The following is a 25,367-nucleotide window of genomic DNA, read 5'->3' as shown; positions in this document are numbered from 1 at the left end:
AACCGACGACAGGCGAAGGCGAGGTTGCAGCCCGCGACGGCGGAGTCGAGAGGCAGCAACCGGTGATGTCAAGCACATCTATGGGTACGACGTGAAGTGCATCTCTGTTTTTTTCATTTTCATTTTTGTAACGCCCCAGATATACTTTCCTAATTTGTACTCCAACTCTTGCCGTTTCCGGCGTTAAGTTATATTTATTTCTCGGGTTCGGGTCTTTGTCTCTGTGTGTTGTTTTTCTTTTTCGTGCATCTCTTATCATGTCATCTCGTGCATTGCATTTGCATACAAATTCATCTCATGCATTCGAGCATTTTCCCCGTTGTCCGTTTTGCATTCCGGCGCTTCGTTCTCCTCCGGTGGCCATTTCTAGCTTTCTTTCGTGTGTGGGGATTAAACATTTCCGGATTGGACCGGGACTTGCCAAGCGGCCTTGGTTTACTACCGGTAGACCGCCTGTCAAGTTTCGTGTCATTTGGACTTCGTTTGATGCTCCAACGGTTAACCGAGGGACCGAAAAGGCCTCGTGTGTGTTGCAGCCCAACACCCCCCAAACTTGGCCCAAAACCCACCAAACTCAGCTCCATGTCCTAGATCGTTCGATCATGATCGCGTGGGCGAAAACCGCACCTCATTTGGACTCTCCTAACTCCCTCTATGCCTATTTAAACACCCCCCATTTCGGATCTCGTCTTCCTCCCCGTCCTCCTCGAAAAAAAAAACCCAGAACATCTCCCCGCACCGACGGACACGTCCGCCCCAGCCGGACGCGTCCGCCGCCGCGCCCTCGCCCAACCACCGCGTGCCACGTGGCGCCGCCGCCGCGGGCCGGGGGGCCCGGATCCGGCCCCCGCGACCCGGCTCCTCCACGCGCGCCCCGCCGCCTCCTTCCTCCACGCGCGCCGCCGCCTCTTCGGGCTCCGGCGACCGGAGCCGCCGTCGCCGCCACGGGTCATCTCCGGCGAGCCCGAGGCCGGCCGCCGCCCGCACCTCCTCGCCGGCGCGCGGGCCGCCACCGCCGCCACCGGCCTCCCCCGACCTTCCCGGCGCCGCCCCGGCCTCTCCCCGCTGCTCCGGCCGCCTCCACCGGCTCCGGCGAGCCGTCTCCGGCGAACTCGCGCGGGTGCTACAGTGCTGCTACAGTAACCGCCAGATCTGGAAACCCTAGATCCGGTTGACTTTCCCTCTCCCCCTTATTTTTTTTCGTGCTATCTTTGACTGCTCGTATCTCCGCAACCGTAGCTCCGTTTTGGGCGTATGATATATCAAAATCTTCGCCTCGACATGTACATCATTTTATTCCATTGCATCATTCGCATTTGAGGTCATCTTGATGCCCAAAATGCTGTTAGAAGGAGGCTTCGTGAGTTAAATTGCAGATCCGTTAGTTCATCATGCACTTTTGTCATTTTTGCCATGTTTAATTCGTGCGTGATATGCCTGTGCCCCTTTGGGATGAATTGTTAAGCATTTTGTCTCCTTTCCAGAGGTGCCACCCATGCATTTTTAGGATGTGTGTGTTGTCTTGTGCAAGCTTGCGAAGAGAGGTACCTGAGATTGCTGATTTCAGGGACTTAGTGATTTTCACTAAGTCTGGGATATTTTAGTTCATGATGCTATATGTCCTGCTTGTTTCCTAGTGATCCGTGCCTCTTTTGAGGATGATCAGTAAGGGAGTTTTGATATTTATGTTATGCTATATCCATCCATGTCCTTATTTGCATATATGGAGTGCTCTAGGTTGACTCAATCGAGCTCAACTTTTGCTTCGTTGTTAATCTGGGCAGATCGTCAACTCATTTGCGATTTTGCCGGCGTTGTTGTAGTTGATCCGTGCGTGCTATGCCATTGTTCTTGCCATGTCTAGCTTGTATTTTGTGCCTTCTTAATGGATGAATGCTTGCCTTGCTGTGACTTGCACCATGGTGAGTGCATCGAGCTCGTTTACATGCCTTCGTGGGTTATATTTCAGCATGTCTCAGTTTTCACTAAGTCTGAAAACTGATTGTGTTTTATGCTATGTTCGTGTGCCCGTTAATATATTTTGTGAACCCTTTTGGCCCCAGGTCACTTTGGGTCTTTTGTTAAGCTTGTTGATTAGCTCCATGCCATGTTCTTACTTGTCATGTTCAGGTCATTTATCATGTTGTTTTACTGCTCCGAAGAGAGCATCGTGATCTGAAATTTCAGGCTAGCGTTAATTTCACCAAGTCTGGAATCTGTTTTGCATATTCATTTTTGCCATGCTTGTTTGAACCTCTTAATGGATGAATTTGCCTATGGCTCAGTGCTAGTGTTTTGTTAACCATCTTGTGTACATCACTGCCATGTATTTTGTTTTCATGTTTGGTGGCTGTAGCATGTTCATTTCGTTGCATTTAGGAGCCTACTTGCTGTATATCGCAGATCGGTTCGTTTCGTAAAACGCTCGCCATTTCGAAACCGTAGCTCCGATTCCAATGATCTTTATATCGTTTTCAAGCGATTTCATCCCCTCTATCCAGTGGCACCCTTGGAATTCCAAGTTGAGGCCAGGTTCATGCATTTCCTGTCATATCTTGCATTTTGCATCCCGCATCGCATCCCGCATAGCATGTCATCATTTCATCATATTGCTTGGTCTTGCACGTGGTTGATTGTATCATTGTTGCTTGTTTGTCTTGTTGGGTAGAGCCGGGAGACGAGTTCGCTACCGAGGAGCCCGTTGAGTTTGCTTGTGAGGATCCAGTCAACTTTGACAACTGTGTAGGCAAGATGATCATACCCTCGAAATCACTACTATCTTTGCTATGCTAGTTTGCTCGCTCTTTTGCTTTGCCACTGCTACGATGCCTACCACTTGCTTGTCAGCCTCCCAATTGCATGATTGAACCTCTAACCTACCATTGTCCTAGCAAACCGTTGATTGGCTATGTTACCGCTTTGCTCAGCCCTTCTTATAGCGTTGTTAGTTGCAGGTGAAGATTGGAGCCGTTCCTTGTTGGAACATTTATTTACTTGTTGGGATATCACTATATTACTATGTTATCTTAACGCATCTATATACTTGGTAAAGGGTGGAAGGCTCGGCCTCTCGCCTAGTGTTTTGTTCCACTCTTGCCGCCCTAGTTTCCGTCATATCGGTGTTATGTTCCCGGATTTTGCGTTCCTTACGCGGTTGGGTTATAATGGGAACCCCTTGATATTTCGCCTTGATTAAAGCTTTTCCAGCAATGCCCAACCTTGGTTTTACCATTTGCCACCTACCCTTTTCTTTCCCTTGGGTTCTGCAGACCCAAGGGTCATCGTATTTTAGCCCCTCACGGGCCAGTGCTCCCTCTGAGCGTTGGTCCGAACTGAGCTGCCTGCGGGGCCACCTCGGGGAAACTTGAGGGTTGGTTTTACTCGTAGCTAGTCTCATCTGAGTGTGCCCTGAGAAAGAGATATGTGCAGCTCCTATCGGGATTTGTCGGCACATTCGGGCGGTGTTGCTGGTCTTGTTTTAACCTGTCGAATTGTCTTGTTGTACCGGGTTACCGAGTCTGATCGGTGTGTCTCGGGTGGAGGTCTATTCCTTCGTTGACCGTGAGAGCTTGTCATGGGCTAAGTTGGGACTCCCCTGCAGGGATTGAACTTTCGAAAGCCGTGCCCGCGGTTATGGGCAGATGGGAATTTGTTAATGTCCGGTTGTAGATAACTTAAACCTTAATTAATTAAAATGAATCAATCGCGTGTGTTGCCGTGATGGCCTCTTCTCGGCGGAGTCCGGGAAATGGACACGGAGTTGGAGTTATGCTTGCGCAGGTTGTTCCTCTAGTTTCTCGCTCGCGCCTTGCCTCCTCTTCTCGCTCTCTTTTGCGGATAAGTTAGCCACCACATATGCTAGTCGCTTGCTGCAGCTCCACATATACTTGCCTTATCCTTCATATAAGCTTAAATAGTTTTGATCGCGAGGGTGCGAGATTGCTGAGTCCTTGTGGCTCACAAATACTATAATTCCAGATGCAGGTCCAGGTGATTCCGCTCCAGGTGACGAGTACGAGCTCAAGTGGGAGTTCGACGAGGACTCTCAGCGTTATTATGTTTCCTTTCCCGATGATCAGTAGTGGTGCCTAGTTGGGGTTCGATTCAGGGCCTTGTCGCATGTTGGGTTCTTTTCCATTTTGGCGCCGTAGTCGGGCCATGAGTGTTTGTTTGATGGATGTTATTTATGTACTCTGATGTGACGTGGCGAGTGTAAGCCAACTATGTTATCTCCCCCTTTTATTATGTATTACATGGGATGTTGTAATGATTGCCTGACTTGCGACATTGCTTTCAATGCGGTTATGTCTCTAAGTCGTGCCTCGACACGTGGGAGCTATAGCCGCATCGAGGGCGTTACAATTTTTCAGTTGCACACGCTCACACGCCAGTTGGCTACATCTGCAGGATAGTTGCACGTTGTAGACCGTATAGTTGGCAGGAGACAGTGTACAGTGAGGAAGTCATAGATCTAGCTGTGCCAACCCCATACATTATCTTGCCAACTTCAGAGTACAAACTGCCAAGCAAACCTGATACAGTCCCAACTCAAGATCTTAGCATAACATCTAGCAAAGTACCAACAGACAAAGGCTCAGTGCCAACTACAGGAGCCATTGTGGCAACTCCAGTAGCCACTGTGCCAACTCTAGCATCCAGTGAGCCAGCTGCAGGTCGAAATGTGCCAACTCTAGCAACCACTGTGCCAACTCCAGCATCCAGTGAGCCAACTGCAGGTCCAATTGTGCCAACTCCGGCAGCCACTGTGCCACCCCTAGCAGCTATTGAGCCAACTGCAGGTTCAAATGTGCCAACTCGAGCAACTTCTGAGCCAACTGCAGGTCTACTTGTGCCAACTGCAAGACCTTTTGTTGCTAACTATCAGTGGTATTGGGCAACCTGTCCAACCTCCTTTGCCAACAACTCAAAAAGGCACAATGTTTGATCATCAAAACAAACTCACCAAGAAGGAAGTCTACATGAATCTATGCTTTTTTTAAAGATGACAAAGCCATGGGTAAACAAGGTCTGGAGGGGAGGTGAAGGGGGAGTTAAAGAGGAAGAAATTCAATGGATCCTCACTTTTCCCTCCTCCCTGTTGTTGTGGTTGCACAGTTGTGTCTGCAGATGGCTCACTTGCTGGTGGAGTTGGCACAGCAGGTGATACAGTTGGTTCATTTGGACCTGCAGCTGGCTCACTTGGTGCTGCAGTTGCCACAATAGTGGCTGGGTTTGCTGGTTTGCTGCTTGGGATGCTGACATACTTGCCATGTTTTTTGCACATCTTTTTTGTTGCACATAATTTTTGCACACAGTGTGGCTATATTTTGGCTGCTGGAGCTGATTTAGTTGCATGAAAGCAGCTTCAATTTGCCTATGTTTTGTTTGCACACAACTGTTGTGGATATATTTTCTGTCTACTTTTTTTCCACACAGTGTGCCCATAGTTGGCTGCTGGAATTGCTGTAGTTGCACGAAAGCAGATAACTGGTTGCACAGATTGTGTGCAAACTACAGCTACATTTTCCTCCTCTCCTTTTTTGCCTTTTAAGGCTTTTTCTGATCTTCTTCCTGCTCCCAAGATCTCTTTCCTCTCTTCTCTTCTGTTCTTTGTTCTTTGGAGCCGCCATGACTTTTTCATGGCGATGGAGATTTTCACCCTGGTGGGATCTTCCCTTTTCGTGGGGAAGAAGATGCCATGGGGCAGATAGCTTGATCAGAGGCAGTTATAGAAGGGGTGGGGTCGCGCTGCACGTGATTCCCACGGCCAGCTGGCGTGCGCGGGACCTTGTGGTTGCTAGCGACGATTTCGCGGGACGCGACTAGCCACTTTCCTTTTAAGGACGAAGGGGGGCCAGGTGGTTTCCTTTTTGGTCAGCCGCTCCCTATCCATCCCAGGCGGCCGTGCGCCCACTAGACGCACCCTTTTTATTTACCTTTTTGACAACGCAAAGAGAATGTGTTAATCTACTACCTCTATAAAAGGAAGAGAGGGCGAAGAACCAAACAATCAGATCCATCCATCAATAAAATCTAATGATCCTTAATCCTCCTATGTTTGATGCAACAAACACGCCAATCAAGCCACTAATCCTCCATCGCTATAATCACGAAAACAAACCGCTCTGCAGAACGCGCACCCCCGCACGACCTTTCCCACTCTCCTCCCAACGGCCGAGCGCTGCCTCCCCCCTCCCCCCTCCCGCGCGTCCCCTGCCCGTCGGACGGGGAGATTGGATCTTTTGCCCCACTTTACTTGGGCATTAGATGATTTGCCCCATTTTACATAGGATTAGATCATTTGCCCCACTTTTCATTTTTCTTTTGATGATTTGCCCTTTTCAATTACTGTAATCATTTTTTATTTTGTATCCCTTTTTTCTCCATGCGAAAACACACAATTGCCCCTGTGGCTAATTTACAATTTGACACCGCTGTTGGACTGACACTAAGTTGCATCGACGAGCTCACTGTTCCCCAGTTCAACGCATTTCCTCTGTTCTTCTTTACTCATACCAGAGGAGGCCGACCACGGCACCTTGGCCCCCATCTTGGCAGCAGCAGCCCGGCGCGGCAGCTCCCGCAGATGGTCGGCCGGCGCCGGCGGCTCCCGGGGCTCCCGCTGCGGCTCCTCGGCCTGGGGCGGCGGCTCCGGCCGCAGCTCGGCGGACCGGCGATTCCCGGGGCTCACGCCGCAGCTCGGCGGACCAGCGGGTTCCGTGGCTCTCGCTGCAGCTCCTCGGCCCGGGACGGCGGCTCCCGTTGCAGCTCGGCGGCCCGCCGCGGCGGCTCCCGCTCCAGCTCGGCGAACGGGCGGATTCCAGGGCTCCAGCTGCAGCTCGGCAGATGGTGCGCTCGTTGCTGGTAAAAACTACCTTCTTCCAATGATTAATGGATTTACAGTTTTGATGTGTGTCAGCTCGTTGGTCGGTAATAGCTATGGCTGGACGACAGTGTTGATAGTACTAATTACCCTAGCAGCTGGTACTGCTTCAATCATGGAGCTGGGTACATTATATAAAATGCTTTGTTTAGTTATCTCCTCCAGATGCTTCATACTTTAATTATATCACACTCAAAATATATATGCTTCATCTTTTGCTGGATCTACTTTAGTCGTCAGAGATCTATATATATGATGTGCATCCTGGCATATGCATTTCGTTGGAAATTGGCAGCATATAACATCTTCATAGGAAAAAAAATAGACTGACAACATATGTTCACTTAGCACATGGAATTGAGAGAATATATCACACTGAAATCACGAACTGATGCCACAAAAAGGTTTGCTTGGTTCAAGCGACATGATAAATTAATCCGAGTTTACATCAAGCAAAAAAGTATTTTTTCGAGCCAATATCTTTGAAATTGACAAATTTCAACACCTCTACGAATTTAAAATAGAATTGAATGCACTAAAATGAGAGCTTCTTCCTCTTCGGGGTCAATTTTTTCTTGCATGCCGTAGAGCGTGAAGGGAAGTGAGAAGTAGGTGATGCTGTAGAATTAACAGTACTTGTCCCACATGGATGTGATGCATCGTCTCCAGCTATGGCCATAGCAAGCCTCCTGCATGTTTACACACCAATGTTATAAAAGTAGGATTTTTCTTTTGCATGAATCAAATGTGCTTATGACAAATATAATAGGTACCTCCTTGTGATAGGCCCAGGGCTGTTATGAAGGCTGGGAGGCAGTGTGATTATTGTTGTGCGTGTAGGTGTCGCAACAACAACTGGAGCGAGCTCGCGAGCAGACACATCACTAGAAAGTTCAGTCACACCGGATGTTAGAAATGGTATAATAGTACTAATTTGATACTAATATAAAGGAGATATTAGTGCATGGTTTACCTCTCTTTAGCTTCATTTTTTTTGCAAGTTGCTTTCCTGTGCCCCAATATCCCACATTCTTTGCACCTATTTCTGCTGCCAAATCTCTTCTTTTCCTTTTCCTTCTCTTTGTCACCTCCTTCTTGGTCATTTGTTTTGCCATTATCATCTTTTTTCTTCCGTTTGCTGCCACCACCGTCTTCAAGGCAACTTTTGATTCTCTGCTTCCTCCGTCTCCCAACGGAGCTCTTTAAATCCGGTGGCACCATCTCAAAATCTAGATTAACATGAGGCCATTGAGACTTGTCCGTGATTGGTTCAATCTCTCCAGCATAGGCAGCCCGAAACCTACTCACGGAGTAGTACTCATGTACATATGGTTGAAAGTTCACATCTGCCGTCTCTATAAGGAATGCAAGTGCATGCTCACATGGCTTTCCAGTGTGTTGCCATTCTAGGCAGGTGCACTCACGGCTGCCTATCTTCACAACATGCCTAAGATTATTCTTGCTAGTGTCCTTGACCTCACAACTTTCTCCGGTTGATCTTCCAACAACCAAATGGTCAAGTTGCCTAGTTCTATTATTTATTTGTTGAATGATAGCAGGCAATATCTCTCCCTGAAGCATTTCCCCAATCCTTCTCCTTCTATAAACAAGTATCATAATTTTCTCTCTTATTGCATCGGCTAGCTCATCCATGGGCAGCTCCTTTGTTCCTTTGATCCAGCTATTGAAGCACTCAGCTAGATTGTTGTGAATGTAATCACATTTTATTTCTGTGTTGAAGTCACATCTCATCCACTTTAAGTTATGATAGGTACACAAGTAGGTACTCACTGCAGGTTCAGCTTCAAATATCTTGCCCATATGATAATTAAATGTTTCCAGATGATAAGCCTTGGCTGCTGGCCACATGCGACCAAAAACATCTCCGTGAAACTTCTTTTTGAAGTTTGCCATTAGATGCCTAAAGCATTCCCTTTGCTCAGCTTGAGGAAACACAATTTTAACTGCATTCTCTAACCCTTTGCATGCATCAGTACAAATAGCTAGAGTTTGAAGATGTCCTATTACCCTATGCAGTTGTTGCATAAACCAAATCCAGTTACCCTCGGTCTCCGTACCAAAGAAACCAAATGCTAAAGGAAACATCCAATTTTGTCCATCTAGTGCTGTACATGCTGCTAATTGACCATTCCACTTTCCAGTCAAAAATGTGGAGTCTATACTGACATATGGTCTACAACCAGCCAAGAAGCCATCAATGCACGGCTTAAGTGCCATAAAAAATCTGCGGAAATGCACTTCACCTCCTTCCCTCTTGACATCAACCTCGACAATGCTACCAGGAGATCTTTTATCAATCTCAGCTTTGAAATTCAATAATGACTGAAAGCTTTTTCCCCAGGTCCCATATAAACTATTCTTGGCCCTTTCTTTTCCCTTGTCAACAGTATGATACCCAATAGTACATTTGTATTCGGCCTGTAGCTTTTTTCGGAGCTCGCTGGCACCAATGTTTGGTTCAGTTTGAAGATACCCCATTGCCTTTTCTGCCACCCATGCTTGGTCTGCCATGCTTGTAATCACTGCAGCGGTTGATGAACACTTATGAGGCTTTACTATCTTGTTTACCTGCAGAAAACACAATACCAACCATTAGTTGCAAGTAATTTATAAAAGATAGTTTTAACATAAAAGATGATTCATGTTAGATAAGTTTGTACCCTGACTGTTTTTCCATCTTCTATTGTCCTAGCAGTTATTCTCCAAGGACATGCATTTCCTTTACAGTGACCCACAAATCTAGTAGTGTCACTATCCTTGGTCTTGATGTCAAACTTGCCTCTAATAGCAAATGTTCTCATGAGCATCCTAAACTCGTTCATTGAACGAAACAAAGATCCTTCCTCTATCACAGGATGTTCCTTATCATACCAAAAGTGATCCTCTTCAGGCATATGGTCAGGCACAGGAAGAGCCGCATCAGCAAGTAAATCCTCATCAATATCAGCCACACATGCATCAACATCTGCAATGGAGGCTTTCATAGCTGCTTCAGATACAATTTTCCGATGCTCAGGTTCATCATTGATGCCAAGCACCGAGCACATGTTCTCTTCTGTTATAGGAACATCAATTTCTTCATCATTCATTGGTGCTATCTCAATCTTGGACCAATCAACACTTCCTTCCATAGTTGATACATATGTATCATTGCTAGCCACCGGCCGAGACCTACTTGGAGAACAAAAGATTTTCAGTTATGGAGGGGACATAAGGGCATCATCTAACTGTCATTTTGTTATGTTAGGAAACAATTAACAAATTGTTTAATATTCATTTTCCAGTAAAACTAAGTGTATGCCCATGTCATTGGATTCATGATCCTCGTAGAAGTATTCATCCACATGGTTTAAAGATTTGGATAATTTCAGAACTTTATACTCCTGAATCCTGATAATTATGTTTCCATCATATTGTTGTAGTTGCAGGGTTACTACAAGTGTAGCAGCGTTAGGGGCTGCCTAGCGAGGAGATGCCAAGAGGTTTAAACCCTGGATCCGTGTGGCACTGTGTGTGTGTTTGGCGTGGGGTGGGAGGAAGGGGAGATAATATACTGACCAATCTGGAGCAGATCGTGGTGATCCATGGACGCAACAGTCGCCTCCCTGTCCGGCAGTCTGTGGGATCGTCTCAGTTGTCATCTGTGTGAAGCCTCGCTGTGCAGGGGTCGTCGGAGTTGATGGCTTGGGGGCCGGCGGTGGATCCGCCTCTCCACTAGCCATGAACACCACGACACAACAAAATCAATCTATGATTTGTTAGTAGTTGGTTCCGTTGGATAAAGCCATATAAAGAAACTAATGTGATTTGTTCCCTGTTAATTAGTTGCTTCGGTTGGATACAGGCTTGTAAAGAAAAAAGATTTGTACAGTGTCAAATTGTAAATTAGCCACAGGGGCAATTGTGTCTTTTCACATGGAGAAAAAAGGGATACAAAATAAAAAATGATTACAGTAATTGAAAAGGGCAAATCATCAAAAGAAAAATGAAAAGTGGGGCAAATGATCTAATCCTATGTAAAATGGGGCAAATCATCTAATGCCCAAGTAAAGTGGGGCAAAAGATCCAACCGTCGGACGTCGGTCCGCGACCACCCCGGCCAGCCCCGCGCGCTGCCCCCCCTCTGCCGCCAGCCGCCGGTCTGCCACCGCCCTGGCCGGCCCCGCACCGTCCCCCACCGCCCAGCTTGGCCTCCATCGCCGCAACCACCAGACTTCTTCTTCTTCCCCACGGACTAACGCGGGCGTGAGCCGACCAAGCGCCCCTCCCCCCCCCCCCCCCCCCACCCCCCCCCCCCCCCCCCCCCCACCGGTCTGCCGCCCCGGCCCTCGCCGCAACCACCAGTCTTCTTCTGCTTCCCCGCGGACAAACGTGGGCATGAGCAGAGCAGGCCCCCGCTGGTCTTCTTCTGCTGCCCCAAGAACGCGGGAGCGCCCCCTGCCGCCGCTGCCCAACGCCGGTCAGCCTCTGCTGACACACGGAAGGACGTCAGCGCGGTGTGGCGGCTGCCCTCCTCTGCTGCCCAACGCTGCCCCAACGGACGGCCACGACCTTATCTGACTACGGAGAAACCAGTAAGTTTCCATTAGATTGATTGAAGTGTAGATTGATACAAAACTATACTGAATAGTGAGGTACCCAGCATATGGTCCATTTTATGTTCCATACACAAGAGAATTTGATCGTTTTAGCGCATCATTATCTACATACACCACAATGGAGGATGTTACAAAGTCTACCCTGTACTTATGATTCAGTTTATGTTCCATACACAAGAGAATCTGATGCTTGTGCTTATTTACTTTCTTTGGTCGTTTTACTGCATCATGATCTGCATACGTCGCAGTGGAGGATGTTACAAAGTCTACATTGTACTTTTTCCAATGACCAAATGTGAACTGATTCTCATTCTTTTATATACATGATCCTTCCACACAACTAACATTGCCGCAGTTAAACAACGTTATTCTGAAAGGGTTAGACTCTGATTATATCATTAAAAGGTGAATTATCATGATCCAAATCAATGCCAAGCTCAGCACTAGACGGGTTACAGTCTGATTATTGACTATTTAATCTCTTCATATGATAATTGTATTGTGTAACTCGAATTACCTTTTCAGTGCTCCCACAAATCCATTCTACCACGACTCACTCCTCAATTGGCATCAAAATTACTACACAATAGCTCCTAAACTTTCTGTACATGATTTCAATCATCCACTAATATACGAAATTCAGGCAATCTCAATACTAATATTTTATATCTTCTTTTTTGGCCTCTTCCCTATCAACTCATACTTTATTTCTACATGTTCAGAATGTTGCCATTCATCAGCAATTGCTGCACCTAAGGTCCTTTCAGTCACATTTTCAGGTTTACTTCATCGCTTGAGAGTTTGTACTTTGTGGTCGGTGGTGGAGAGGTGTAGCAAGAGGTCTCTCTCAAGCTGTGGGAGAACGAGTCTGCAGAGACGACGTTGAATTTTATCAAGGCGGCTTCATTTTGTTTTGAACTATCCAAGAGAGACAAGGTTGCTTCATTTGCAAGCTCAAAACTCTTTATGATTGTATTATGCTTCTCTACCCAGTTCACTGAAAATATGAACCAATGCAATTGGTTGTTGGTGTTTGATCCCATTAGTAGTATGATCAAATTTGTTTCGAGACATGCAGTCCCCAAATGCTCCACTCCCCACAATCTGACAAATGGGAGAGGGAAGCTGAGGCTATGGTCGCGCCGTTGTAGACAAACAGTTTAACACTGAGGTAATATGATAAAAATAATCGTTTTTTCTCTCTCATACGTTTCGATTTATGTATGTCTGCTACGTACAATTCATGTACTCCCTCTGTCCCAAAATAAGTGACTCAACTTTATACTAGCTTTACTATAAAGTTAGTACAAAATTCAGTCATTTATTTTGGGATGGAGGGAGTACTGTTCTGTCCTTGCACTGCTTTCTTCTACTCCCTCCGTAAACTAATATAAGAGCATTTAGATCACTAATTTAGTAATCTAAACGCCTTATATTAGTATACAGACGGAGTAATATTTTTGTTGTATATTATTACGTTCGGTTGGTGTGAAATCCCCCAATTTTTGGTTAATCTAGGAAGTAAAAATAAGTTCAGTTTATAGACTGTTTAAACCACTTTTAACTGAACTTGTACAAGCATCAAATCTAGGATATTTCAAGTCTCTTCACAAAAAATATATTACATAGCAATAATTTCATCTTATTGTTGTACCAATCCGATTATGAGGTGTATTCGTGGTGCTTTGAAGTGTAAAAATTGCAGTACTTTTCCTTCCTCTTTTTTGTATTATTTTAGCTCAAGCTTACACTTGCTGACTGGACACTAAATAACATTCTTCTGTTTTTTTGTTGCAACGAGAGAATAATAATGAGATGCGCTGCCACATGGAGAACTTGGACCAATTGATAAGACACCAAATCTTGGGCACTAAATTATGTGTATGTAGTTGATCTGCATCTGAAATCTCTTTATAATAGTTGCGTATATTATAGTTAATTTCACCGATATCTGTGTATCTTTTATTTGGTTATTTGGCCTGAACCTACAGTTCAAGGTTAGTAATTATTTGGTCCGGGCCTACTATTCCTTTCCATGTCTTGTATAATTCTCTTTTTGACATGAAGAGTTCCCGGAGGTTGGATGGCAATTTGAAAATTCCAGTGTATGCTTCAAGATGTATGCATATAATTTTGGAGTCTATTCATGTTGGTTCAGCATGTTTCTACTACACTCCACATCTCACAGTATTTAGAGCAGAGGGTCTTCGATAGTGAATACTGCATAAAATGGTGTTGTTCCGTGGGATGCAGAATTTGTTGTTTTGTTCATCCGCTATCCTTGGTGTTGTTTTACATAGCTTATACTCATTTGCTTTGTTTCAGCGGCAGGGTATACAACATAGGAAAACTTGACTAAGCTGTTCTGAAATTCTGGTTCCATTGGGTGATTTCTGTTTTCTTAATAAATTGGTGGGAGTGTGAGATAACTATTAAGCCAATTAGTTGTTGTGTACATTTAACAGGCGGGCAGTTGGGAGGTGATAATTATTTTTGTGTATACATAGTTTAGTCAGGGCATGCCCATGAATTGTTGCTTGCATATTGTATCATGTGAACGTAAGTGAATAAATCTTCCTTCGCTGAAATGTCATACCCGGTTTTGTGAAGTTTATATAAGCTTGCATTTTTTTGTTGCTTTGACCATTTTCTTCCTTTCCTTTGATAGCTAAGATGCACATGTAAAATCACATAATTGGATCCTTCGGAGCCTGGTAGATTCAGTACCAATTGTCGACTTAGCACTTACCATGTGCTGCATAATTGTTTCAGATTAGCATCCTTGTACAGCAGCAAATCAACTAGGAGCCTCTCCTGAGAAGCAAAGATGTGGATTGTCCACCTCGAAGGTTATAGTTGCTAAAGAAGCTAGAGGAGATTTAGAATATTTTATCTCACAACTTTCACTTCATCAGCCCAATAATGAAAGCAGAAGTATGCATTAAATATACAAAGGTCTCCACAAGGTTTGCATAAGACGGTAATGTCCCATCTTTAAATCCTCCCACATTGTGCTAGAAACTAATTTTATTACTTACTGGACATATATGCCATGCATGTTTAGTACCTTGACTCTTTATATAGACAAAGCTCTGAGGAATGAAGCGTTTGGGAGCCCGGATGAAGAATGCTTCTGAGGCGGAGAAAGAGAAGTGATGAGAATACTTCCAAACCGCTCTGAATTTTTATTTTGGCAAACTCAGACTCCTTGTTTGATAAAATACATCTGAAGAGCATTTTTGCGCACTGTTCAAATAAACTCTTCATTTTTGTGTCTCTGTCAAACAATGCATTTCAAATAATTAGGTTATTGCCCCGGGGATATTTCGACAAATGTTGTACTTATCATCCTAGATACTCCCTATTCATTACCTATATCACATTCCCATTTTATTTCTTTGGGGAATAGCACATATTGTATTTCCATTTTTAGTTTCTTTAGTTGTTTGAATTAAAAAAAGGTGTAGACAAACAAAAGCTATAGAAAAGGATACAAATTAAATAGAGGTGGAATTTGAAAAATGGATTGAATTGGCAGGACGTGCGTTGCACGTGCACGCTTACTAGTTTGGATAAATGGAATGAACAAAAAATTGAATGGGCGGAAACGGACCACAAAGGCTTGTGTCAACTTAGTAAAACTAGTAGAGTGCCCGTGCGTTGCCACGGGTTTTGAATATATTGCTGGAATTATATAAACATAATACATGTTAAATTTCACATGAAGAGAATAGATAGCACAAGCAAAATCGGCTAATAATTAAAGTTAACTTCACTTGCAACGTAAATTGATAACAAAAAAGGCAATCTGATGACTTATACATATAGAGAGATTATCTAACTAAAATCAGTTACAAATTAAGATCCATTTGATGCGCTTAAGAAATTCTCGCACAATATTAAGAATATAGACTTTAGCTCCATTCACATGAAATTTGAACAAGTATAACTAAAAAAACCCTCCTCAACTCATACCCAACCTACACAAGCAATATATGTAATTAGCACGAAGAATTCACGTCGAAGATCTTAAAATATGTAATGGAGAATACTCATTAGGCACAGTGGATGAACTAATTCTTCACCGTTCCACCAAAGCATAAAATAATATAAATAGTCACACGCATCCCTACAATTTTCGAAATTAATATTATTTTGAATGTTACGATAATGCAATATATAAATTTATTGTTCGTCTATGCTCATTGGAATACGAAGCAGAAATTAGCATGTCCACATTTTGGTAGTTGACAGGTTAGTCTGCTGGGGTGAACGTTTGACATGGGCCAGGTGATAGTTGTTGATGTGCTAGGTTCCTCAAAAATTAATTAGCTTGTCCACATTTTAGTAGTTCTATTATTCATGAATGCAATATTTGATTAACCCTTTTTTAGAAATCACGTAAGAGGGATTTCCACCACATACCCAAACACTTGTTTTTCATTTTCAATGCTCAAACGTGAAAACCAGGATATTGTCAAGTGGAGCACGTGTCCGGTTCTACCGTCAGAGTAAGTGTCAAGTATAATCTTTGGGCAGGAATTTACTAAAGCTAGTGCTTAACCTAACATTAATAGCTTGATAGAGATTTGCCTCAAAAACTCCATGGCCAATGAACTGCATAGTCCAACAGAACAGCTTTACTACCAATCCCACCTAGGAGAAAAAACAATAATTTATGATCAATCAATTTGTGTTATGTGATCTTTTTTGTTTGTTATTCCTTCTATTTCTAAAAATAAGCCTTTTTAGATATTTCATTATGAACTACATACGAATGGATATAGACAAATTTTAGAGTGTAGATTCACTCATTTTGCTCCATATATACTCTATATTGAAATCTCTAAGAAGGCATATATTTAGGAACAGGAGGAGTACGAAGCATCTTCAACATCACAAACTAAAGGCTTATATTTAGGAACGGAGGGAATACAATTGACAATCAACAGCACAAACTATGCTCCATCCTACATCCTAAAAGCAAATGAATGAAAAACTTCAGGGAGTTAGAGCAACTGCAACACACCGACCCATTTTGTCTTTTCGTGTCCGCGCAGACAAAAAAGTTTGCCCAATGCAGTCATCGCCGTCGCAACGCCATCGCGTCCGCTCCCCGCGCACGCAGGAACAACAGATGCATGAGCAACATCTGCAGTCACCGCTGCCGCGCAAGCAGGAACAAACAGCAGCCAATCACCGCAGCAGCAGTTGCAGTCGCCGTCCCGCGCTCTAGACTCCATGGATCCCAAACTGGACCTCGCGAGCGCCGTGACAGGCAGCGCCCGCCCATGACAAGGAGTCCCTCGCGAGCTCCACAATGAATAGTGCCAGGCCACAGTATCCCTCCGCGGGCGTGTGCTCCTGGTCGACGCAGGTGGCAGCTGCGCCTGCCTGGTGCTCGCGAGTCCGGCCCGGCCTCGCCTTGTCGTGCCGAGCCGCCTCCCGCGCCCGGTCGCCCATCTCCGCGCCCCCGCGCACACAGGAACAACAGATGCGTGAGCAGCATCTACAGTCACCACTGCCGCGCAAGCGGGAACAACAATGTTGAAGTATAAAAAGAGATGCACCACATCACATAAGCATGTTCATGGTCATAGCATAACACAGTAGCATTGCACAACACCATATCCAAACCATTGCGCATCCAGAAGTTAAAAAATCTCACCCACAAAAATGAAATATTAGTGGCACACAGTGGGAGAACAAACCTTCTGGCGCTTGAATGTACACATATTGTAGAAACACACATGTGGAGAAAGAAGAGAAAAACTTGTATAATCAAAAAACTGGTAAAGCTAATTATATATCCCCATGAGCAAAACAAACTGATAAACGACTAAAAACCAGTTATGTTTCCTAACTTGTGGCAAACATTCATTACATATGGCAAAAAAAATAATGACCACCTGTTACAGTTTTTAGGTTTCTTGTGAAACCTTCTGACAGTGGTTTAATAAAAAATATAGTTCCAAATAGAAACTTTGAGAAAGAGTAATGCATATTGATCATCCCAAAGGGTACAGTGCAGAGAAGCAAGAAAAAACACATGGATAAAGTGAACTACTCTGGTTTCCGAAACAAAGCAAAAATGTACAAACAAACCTACAAAATTTGACTTCCATGAAGGCTACAAGACTACATGGAGAAAATCCATCGTCCTACAAGAGCACTGTAACTATTTTTGCCCCCACTCTAACCTATCGTGAATTTATTTTCAAGCAACATTTCGTCACAAACCAATCTAATAATTCTTACCATATCAATAAATTCCTGGTGAAACTAAATAGGAGAGTACTTAACAGTTCATTTCACGTCCATCCACAAACATTCCTAGCTAGCATGCACGTGAGAAAGGTATTAAATCTTTCATACAATCACCACAATCTACATTGGCTAGAAACAATAAAAACAATTGGTGCCGGTAGAAATAATGAGTTGGCCAAGCTGCGTGCCCGTTGCTGTGATACTGACTTCTCAAAATAAGGAATCCTCCAACAGTGATAAAAAGTAGAGTAATCTCCTCAACTGAAGAAGGCCAGGGATGAGACTGACGTTTTTTCTGTAAACTGGCTTTTAGTTATATGTATGATAAAAAGAAAGGAACAAAGAACACAATAAAAGTGGCTACAAGTATATATAAGTATAAAAACATGCAACTACAGAAGTACCAATTATCTAACAAAAGTACGATGATACTTTCCCGAGATGATTGTCGATTGATACAGTGATCTAATCCTCTAATTACCAACTTGACAACTAACCTAATGTCTACAGACACAAAGCAAATACTCTTGGAAAAAAATCAACACACAGAAAAATACAAATGTTCCTGGACCATTCAAAGTGTACATGAAAGCCATACATATGAGTGGACTCCCACGTCCATATGCAAATTTTCAAGCCTAAGATGTGGCAAATTGCTTTGGTCAGTTTGACAGCCCCAGCTTCATTAGTCTTTGGATATGATTGCAAGCTCCATCTGCATCAGTCTAGGAAAGGAATCTGGGTGATTGGTTCCTATAAATAAATTGGACAATATAAATTTAAACAATTTGACTTACCCATAAATCTAACAAATCTAAGCTGGAGCTGCAAGCTACGCTGAGACAACCAAAAGTTTAAAGATGAACTGATGAAGAAAAAGTAACCACTTGAAAAGGAAAAGAAATAGGAACAAAAACGATGTCGCTCTACAATCGTCTCTCCCAACTCCATTCCCCTAGCTTGCCCTCTCACCTCCCCGCATATCAAGCTGGGCCAATGCTCCCAAGAGAAGAGTGTCTCAGTGATGGGCGTCGTCTAGTCGATGCTAGTGGCGATACCTAGGGTGTTCTATGTAACAAGTTCACTGCACATTTTTTTGTCTAAAGCAACACATATATGTGGAAATCATGTAAGAATAATTAAACTATTATAAATATATGTATTTTACAACTTTGAATTAGTGTCATAAACATATTTGTGCTTGAATGGAACTGTCGTAAACCTAGCGAAATTGAAGAAAGAGTAACAAGATGTGTTAGCATTACCTTGCAGTTGGACCACCATATCCGAGCACATCCTTTGACTGCCCAGCAAAGGTCCTCCCTCTCGCTCAAACAGGGGGCACACACCCAGCTAGCAGGCTGTTTCGCATACATGCTGATAATTCTGCCTTGGTTGTAGGCAAGTAGGCTGGTATATTCAGCTATAATCAGGAACTCCTCTTCACAACTGTATTTTGGCGGAAAAATAATCTACTGAGACCAGATGCATAATCATGGAGGTAGCTCAGTTTTCAAGGCATAAGATGGGTAAGCTATCCCAAAAAATGAACAACCATCATGCATATCCATATGGGAAGGGAGTTAATTACTAACCTTGAAGAACTTTTTTTGGAGAAAATTACTAACCTTGAAGAACTTTTTTTGAACCTGATGCTGCGGAACGGTCATTATGCGTGCCCAAATAAAAGGAACTGCTTATAACTTGGCAGATTATGCATACCTAAAAGAATAATTGAGTAGTGGATGTTCAAGCATCAAAAGCTTTTCAACTGGATGTTCCTTACCACACATCAAGTCAATCTTAACATTTTTCTGACCCCATGTCTTCTTCCTTCAGCAGCAACTTAAAAGATTGTACTTAATTATAGAATAAATAAAAGGCATATCAGACTTGAGTATATATTATATAAAAGATGTGAGTCCAGAAAGAAGTCCAATTTTAGTCCATGATGTGTAAATAGTCCAGAATGTAGTCTGCTTGGCTAGCGAGCTAGTGTCACCGCACCATTTGGCAACCTCACCCTTTGAGCGTCATCGCTCTCTCGTGCTGTGGCTTCCTGGATGCCTTGCCTGCCGTCGACCTAGTGCTTCTTGACAGCCAACACGTCAAGCCCTTCATGGTTGCGTTGCCACATGGTAGCAGAGGCAACTGCAAGTAACAACGACAGTCCAAGCAGAACAAATAAGATGATTATGAATTGGTCCTTCTCTTGCTTACCTATCTGGTGGTCCATGCTGCCCACATATTTGAGGACTTACAGTGAGGAAATTGAACCTTAAATTAGATGACAACAAGCTATATAAATAAATATTTTGCAAGAACAGAATGAATGTATACTAACTTCAAAATGTAGTTATCTGATTATCTAGGTGTGGTTAGTTGGGAGTTAATTGTCGTTTTATCTGATTATCTCTCAGACGAAATCAGTAAGACCAAAAATTGCCGTGCACCCATCAGTCTGACAAAATCAGTAAGACCAAAAATGTGAGTACTCATCATCTGCAACCCATGAGGAATCATTGGTTTGCCACCGAATGATGGGTAAACAAAAATGCAGCTGAAGCATCTTCAGAGAAGCACATGCCCTTGAAAATATAGAGCCAACGCTGAACATCTTTTACCCATTTCAGAAAAATGATGACAGGTCCACTACGCCCCCTTGCTAGCTCAACTAAACACCTAACAATGCCCTCAAAATCAACACTGACACTCATGACTGAATAAAAAAAAATCCACAACACTTCCCCCAACTAAACATTGGCCTGGACATGAAACTGCATGGATTAATTAATAACGATCTTATAGTATGCCTATGTGCGTACCCGCGCGTGGTCGTCACGACAAGGCAGACTTTGTCATCCATGGTAACAAGGCTTAAGCTGTGCACGCCGGAGGAACTACGCGAAGAGGCACTAAAGGGGTGCTCTCCCTCACAAGTATTCCATGGTCGACCACCATAGCGAGCCGAACACCACAGATGCAGGGACCCCTTGACTGACACGTCAAACATGCTTGTTTCAGTAAGAAATTTGCATGCACTTTTAGCGAGTCAAGATATTGGCGCCAACAATTACATAAACCAAACAATGATATAAGTATAGAAGTCATTCGATTATTTAACTGCAGCACATCCATCTAGCTAACTAAAGCAATAACCAAAATATATGAAAAAGGGATAATACTAACCATTAGCTTGTATATCTTCAGTCTTGGCTCATAAACAAACAACTTGAAACGGTAGAAACTGCTGATAGTGAAAAGAAGGTAAGTGAAACAATTATGAGATTTTCAAAGAGAAGCTCACTTTAGTTGTATGCAACCTTCGGCAACCATGTCTTCATGTGAGCATCTCCTCAAGCTAGCAATAGTTCACCGTGACCCTTGTCTGCTTCTCACCCAGCCTGTAGGATCGGCAATCAATTTATTCAATGAGAGAAACAAACTTAAATACAAATCTGATGAAATTCGAACATAATTAGAAATAACCTAACGCAATCAAATCAACCAATAAACTGATTAAGATTTTTTTTCAAAAGGGGATAACCCAACTGATTAGAACATTACTTGCTAGATTTCCTGTCCTGTGTATCATATGAATACTCCATGCACATCAACATGTCAGGGGTGATGTGGCCACAGATGGGTTCCTCTTGTGTACCGATCGAATGGAACCACTTCATCCACGGAGGCGGCGTCCCTAGGGATCAACAGAGGCGGCGGCGTGCCCTCAGCTTCCGCGATGGCAGAGGCGAAGGCAGGGAACCCTAGACAAAAATCGAGGGAGGAGTGGCGGCACGGTTTTTTTTCTTCTGTAATATTTTGTAAAGAGAATAAAATGCAGGTGGTGGTGGGAGGTGGGACGGAAAAAAACCGGACGAAAGTGGTGGGACAAAAAAAACCGTGCCGTGGACGCAATCCTACCAACTGCTCCATTAGGAGTAGAGATAAAAGCAAGGCTGCACACACCTAGGTTCAGCGCTCTTAATTAAATTTAACAAGCAGCAAAGAATTGAATGTCAAAATTCATCAAAGTTACTTAATCTGTTGTCAGCGATGACTTGTTGCACATACCAGAGGTCTAATATTCTTTCATTCTCTTCTCTTTTCTTTCGGAGTAATATGCAAAATTAGCTAGATCCATGCCCAGTCTACACTAAAAGAGTATAAGAACTTATTTCTGGGATTATAGGCTAAACATAAGCATGGCAAGCTACGCAGATAACAAGGCAACTCAAAACTATTTTTTCAAGCAAATGTAAACAGTATCAGACACACATAAATCCTACCACAGTATCATACTTCAGACGTAAACCGAACAAACAAAATTCATATCAGAGTATTTAGACATAAGTTGTTTACATCAGCCAACATTATATCCAACGGAACTTGAGGAAATTATGTTCCTAAATACAGAGAAGGTTTACTTCACTGAATGGATCTTCTATATCATCACGCTCGGCGCTGCTTTCCTGCAGAGTGCAGACATGCAAGTTAATTACTATGCATAAGAAGTCCAGCAGGTGTATTAGGACCACTGTATACTTACATAGTTAGGAAAAATAACCATGTCAACATCATCGGGGACGTCAGCTAACAGGCATCTGATGGAATACTACCGGGATATAACAACTCATTGGTGTCTAGATGCATTATCCAATCCATGCCAGATTCCTACCATGAAGAAAAATGCTTTTTGTTTATGATAAATACAATACACTAAACGAACACTATTAATAATTGCTGGTGATAAGCCGAAAACAAACATACATACCCGGGCCATCACAATGGCCATCTCCATGTTGAGTGCTTGCTTCAAAAATAGTTTGCGGTTGCAAGGCTTGTAGAAGAATCCTGCGAGCCAGGTTTCGTTCCAGATTCGGCTGCAGGTGAAACATATACATCATCAGAATGGGCATCGAAATGAATTTGTGTATAGCCCGACGAGGCACGTGGGCGGCAAAGATTGTTTCGCACCACCTGGCCTGCTACTCCTCAAGCTCCTTGGTCATGTACACCACCTTCATACCCCTAAAGAAGAAGAAGAGAAACAGAGTCAGACATTGAGAACAAGCAGAGTGAAATTGGTACTACTGGATTCTTCAAAATCTCAAGCGAGGAACGCACGGGGATGGACTCGAGGACCCCGACGACGCTGGGCTTGGCGGCCTTGCCCTCGACGAAGAGCAAAAAGTCGCCGATGACCTTGTGGTAGAAGAGCCACGGCAGGATCCGGTCCAGGCCTGCGGAGGTGCTCGTTTGCACGCACACCTGGCAAGCAAGCAAAAGATCAGCAGGTCGGACACATAGGCCATGGTGAGTAGCTTCATGGTGGTCCATGGTGAGTAACTTCAAGTGTAATCTTCAAAAGCAATCAGTATTAAAATCAGTTGATTCGGAAATAGAAAAGGCATCAAGGAAGTAACGTACCTCAAACTCTGGAACAAGACCTTGGTCTGCAGCAACCTTTTGCATCAAACGGAACCATGGGCCAATTCGAGGGTTTGGCACCGCTGCCCATCCAGGCCTCCCACCTTGAGGGGGGGGGGGGGGGGGGGGGGGGGTCTCATCCTCCCTCAGATGTGGCACACCTTTAGAAGTAATTCACAAGAATGAGCAAACCTTCAATTATAAAACAATGATTGTGGTAAGAAGGAACCACTAATTAGTAATCAACATGCATGTATGCATGTGGGTTGAAAGCATGGACATTGCTCAAAAACCATGAAACCAAACAATCGCAGGCTCACAGTATACAGGGAAATTAGGAAAAATATAAAATATAATTAACTGCCTGTATGCTAGAAGAATAGGTGCAGTAACTTTCGAATGTATTAACAATTTGTATATGGTATCATATTTACGTATTTAATAGGATTTTACACATAACATATCGAGGTTTAATTGCACCTGTGTGTTAAACAAGATCCAGATAGATGAATGCAGAACCAACCGATTGGATGGACAGTGAGTGCAGGGCGGTTGGAGACCTCGGAAACAGCCTCTCCAGTGGCTTCCTGCCACCGACAGTCAAGATCATCCTCTGCAACAATGCTGCGTTCATGCTTCAATAACCTAACATTCCCATTTGTAAAGCTCTCCATCCCCTCCTAAAAACAAATATCAGCAACGGTTAGTTGGGAACTATGGCACAAACACATTTGTCAGATACCTTACGAATAAATAAAATAAGGATAAAAATTGCAGGTAACTTTTAACTGAGATCAGAGCCAGTGGAACATAATGGACCATTGTTTTGTTACATTACATGATCCTAGATCCCTGTACACCAGTGAGGTGTGCAATTTACTACGGTATACTCATGGATAAAAAAATCCAGGGACAACACACTTACTAAACAGTGTGCTTGTTACTTCCAGATTGCGCTCACTGCCACTATGTTGGCAGCAACAGCGGCCATGCCTCCGGTCACAAGTGTACTTCCAGATACTGAAATAGTCTCCATACACTGCTTTGGCAACAAATTTCTATTTTCTGTATCAAAACCTAGAAGTATAGGTCGAATCTATTCTTCAAGACAAATCTAACCAAATTATTTCTTTTAGACTAACCAAAATAATGATACATAATACAGTCAGAACAATTTTACTGCACGCATTCTATGATGACATCTATCCCCACATGGAGGTTTTTCAGTAGACAAACAAAGAGCGAAATTCTGGCCTTCACGAAGCAAATCGTGAGGCAGGGATTTATCTCATCGAACAAGCTTCCTGCTTCACAGGTCGGACACATCGGCCGGTGACCGGCGAGGAAGAGGGCGGAGGTGAGATTGGAAAGGTAGTACTTTGGGGTGGTGTGTGTCCGGCGCGTCGAAGTGGAAGGACCAGCCGCGGAGGTAGGGGAAGGCGGGGCGGCGGGGGCGGCGAGCACCTCGACGCAGGAGGCGGCGGAGGAGTGGAGGGACTGCAGCCTCGACGGGGCCGGCACGGCCAGGCGAGGGGAGCCGGCGTCGTCCATGCCGCCGCGGCACTGGAGCGCGAACGCGAGGAGGGCGAGCGCGAGCAGTTGGGCAGTGAGGAGGAGCAGCAGGTGGCGCCACGCCGCGGCGCCGCCGCCGACGCGGTGGAGGACGGCGACCGGAGATCGGGCCGAGGGCGACGCGCCGACGCCAGAGAAGAGCACAACCCTAGAGCGGCGGGGGCGAACGTGAGGAGGAAACGCTCGGGGACCAATTTCCCCGCCCTGGTTTTTTTTGGGTTAACCTTCGTAGATTTTATTTTCTAGGCGTTTTTTTTGTCGATCGACAGGGTGGGAGGACGAAATAGACGTTCGAACTAGGACGGTTTTACTGTTACGTACGAGGTGGGATTGAGGACGAAAATAAATCAGGGGAAGTGGGACGAAAATTAACCGACGGAGACTACCAACTGCTCCATTAGGAGTAGAGATGCACTACGGGTCATTAAACTTGTTCATCATTGCCTAAAAAAAAACTGGTTCATCATGGTCATTTTGGTCATTGTATTCAAAGAATGGCATGTTACTACGTTTGTAGTTGTTCACGTGGACTCATACTGTCACTGTCTATATTTTGGCCCGTATTGTCACCGAGTCGCATCTATTTTTTACAAATA

The 25,367-nt window shown here is 44.1% G+C and overlaps 3 protein-coding genes and 1 long non-coding RNA gene across 24 annotated transcripts; 2 read left to right on the top strand and 2 right to left on the bottom strand.

Moving 5' to 3' along the window:
- Positions 1–6,218: 6,218 nt before the first annotated feature.
- Positions 6,219–10,470, top strand: LOC147984825 (uncharacterized). Its single transcript, XM_087543772.1, has 2 exons — positions 6,219–6,864; positions 10,327–10,470. Exons 1-2 carry the CDS (start codon positions 6,386–6,388, stop codon positions 10,367–10,369), a joined length of 522 nt encoding a protein of 173 aa, XP_087399898.1. The 5' UTR covers positions 6,219–6,385; the 3' UTR covers positions 10,370–10,470.
- Positions 7,241–11,173, bottom strand: LOC147984824 (uncharacterized). The gene is made up of 5 exons (XM_087543752.1): positions 10,463–11,173; positions 9,565–10,075; positions 7,857–9,472; positions 7,657–7,767; positions 7,241–7,572 (listed from the first exon to the last, which is right to left on the bottom strand). Exons 1-5 carry the CDS (start codon positions 10,624–10,626, stop codon positions 7,419–7,421), a joined length of 2,556 nt encoding a protein of 851 aa, XP_087399878.1. The 5' UTR covers positions 10,627–11,173; the 3' UTR covers positions 7,241–7,418.
- An 8-nt stretch (positions 11,174–11,181) lies between these two features.
- On the top strand, positions 11,182–14,780 carry LOC125536989 (uncharacterized). 3 transcript variants are annotated; one of them, XR_015616246.1, is made up of 4 exons: positions 11,182–11,478; positions 12,270–12,438; positions 12,581–12,673; positions 13,304–14,780. It is a non-coding gene; the product is annotated as an uncharacterized LOC125536989 (long non-coding RNA). The 3 variants fall into 3 exon arrangements; XR_015616245.1 differs by having other exon boundaries at positions 12,270–12,673; positions 13,304–13,383; positions 14,275–14,780; XR_007295399.2 differs by lacking the exons at positions 11,182–11,478; positions 12,270–12,438; positions 12,581–12,673 and having other exon boundaries at positions 12,680–13,383; positions 14,275–14,780.
- A 3,325-nt stretch (positions 14,781–18,105) lies between these two features.
- Positions 18,106–24,998, bottom strand: LOC125536993 (D-aminoacyl-tRNA deacylase-like). 19 transcript variants are annotated; one of them, XM_087543763.1, is made up of 14 exons: positions 24,664–24,998; positions 23,723–23,879; positions 23,200–23,360; positions 22,897–23,040; positions 22,750–22,800; positions 22,544–22,652; positions 22,319–22,443; positions 22,132–22,241; positions 21,337–21,536; positions 21,093–21,173; positions 20,959–21,016; positions 20,595–20,766; positions 19,035–19,920; positions 18,106–18,522 (listed from the first exon to the last, which is right to left on the bottom strand). In XM_087543763.1, exons 1-5 carry the CDS (start codon positions 24,748–24,750, stop codon positions 22,765–22,767), a joined length of 585 nt encoding a protein of 194 aa, XP_087399889.1. In that variant the 5' UTR covers positions 24,751–24,998; the 3' UTR covers positions 18,106–18,522; positions 19,035–19,920; positions 20,595–20,766; positions 20,959–21,016; positions 21,093–21,173; positions 21,337–21,536; positions 22,132–22,241; positions 22,319–22,443; positions 22,544–22,652; positions 22,750–22,764. The 19 variants fall into 19 exon arrangements, with proteins under 19 accessions (XP_087399889.1, XP_087399884.1, XP_087399882.1 ...); XM_087543758.1 differs by lacking the exon at positions 20,595–20,766 and having other exon boundaries at positions 20,959–21,019; XM_087543756.1 differs by lacking the exon at positions 20,595–20,766.
- Positions 24,999–25,367: the final 369 nt, after the last annotated feature.

Source organism: Triticum urartu, chromosome 2A, assembly GCF_056163025.1.
Source record: "Triticum urartu cultivar PI428250 chromosome 2A, HENAU_Tu73, whole genome shotgun sequence".
NCBI lineage: Eukaryota > Viridiplantae > Streptophyta > Magnoliopsida > Poales > Poaceae > Triticum > Triticum urartu.
This window is presented reverse-complemented; position numbering and strand designations above follow the sequence as displayed.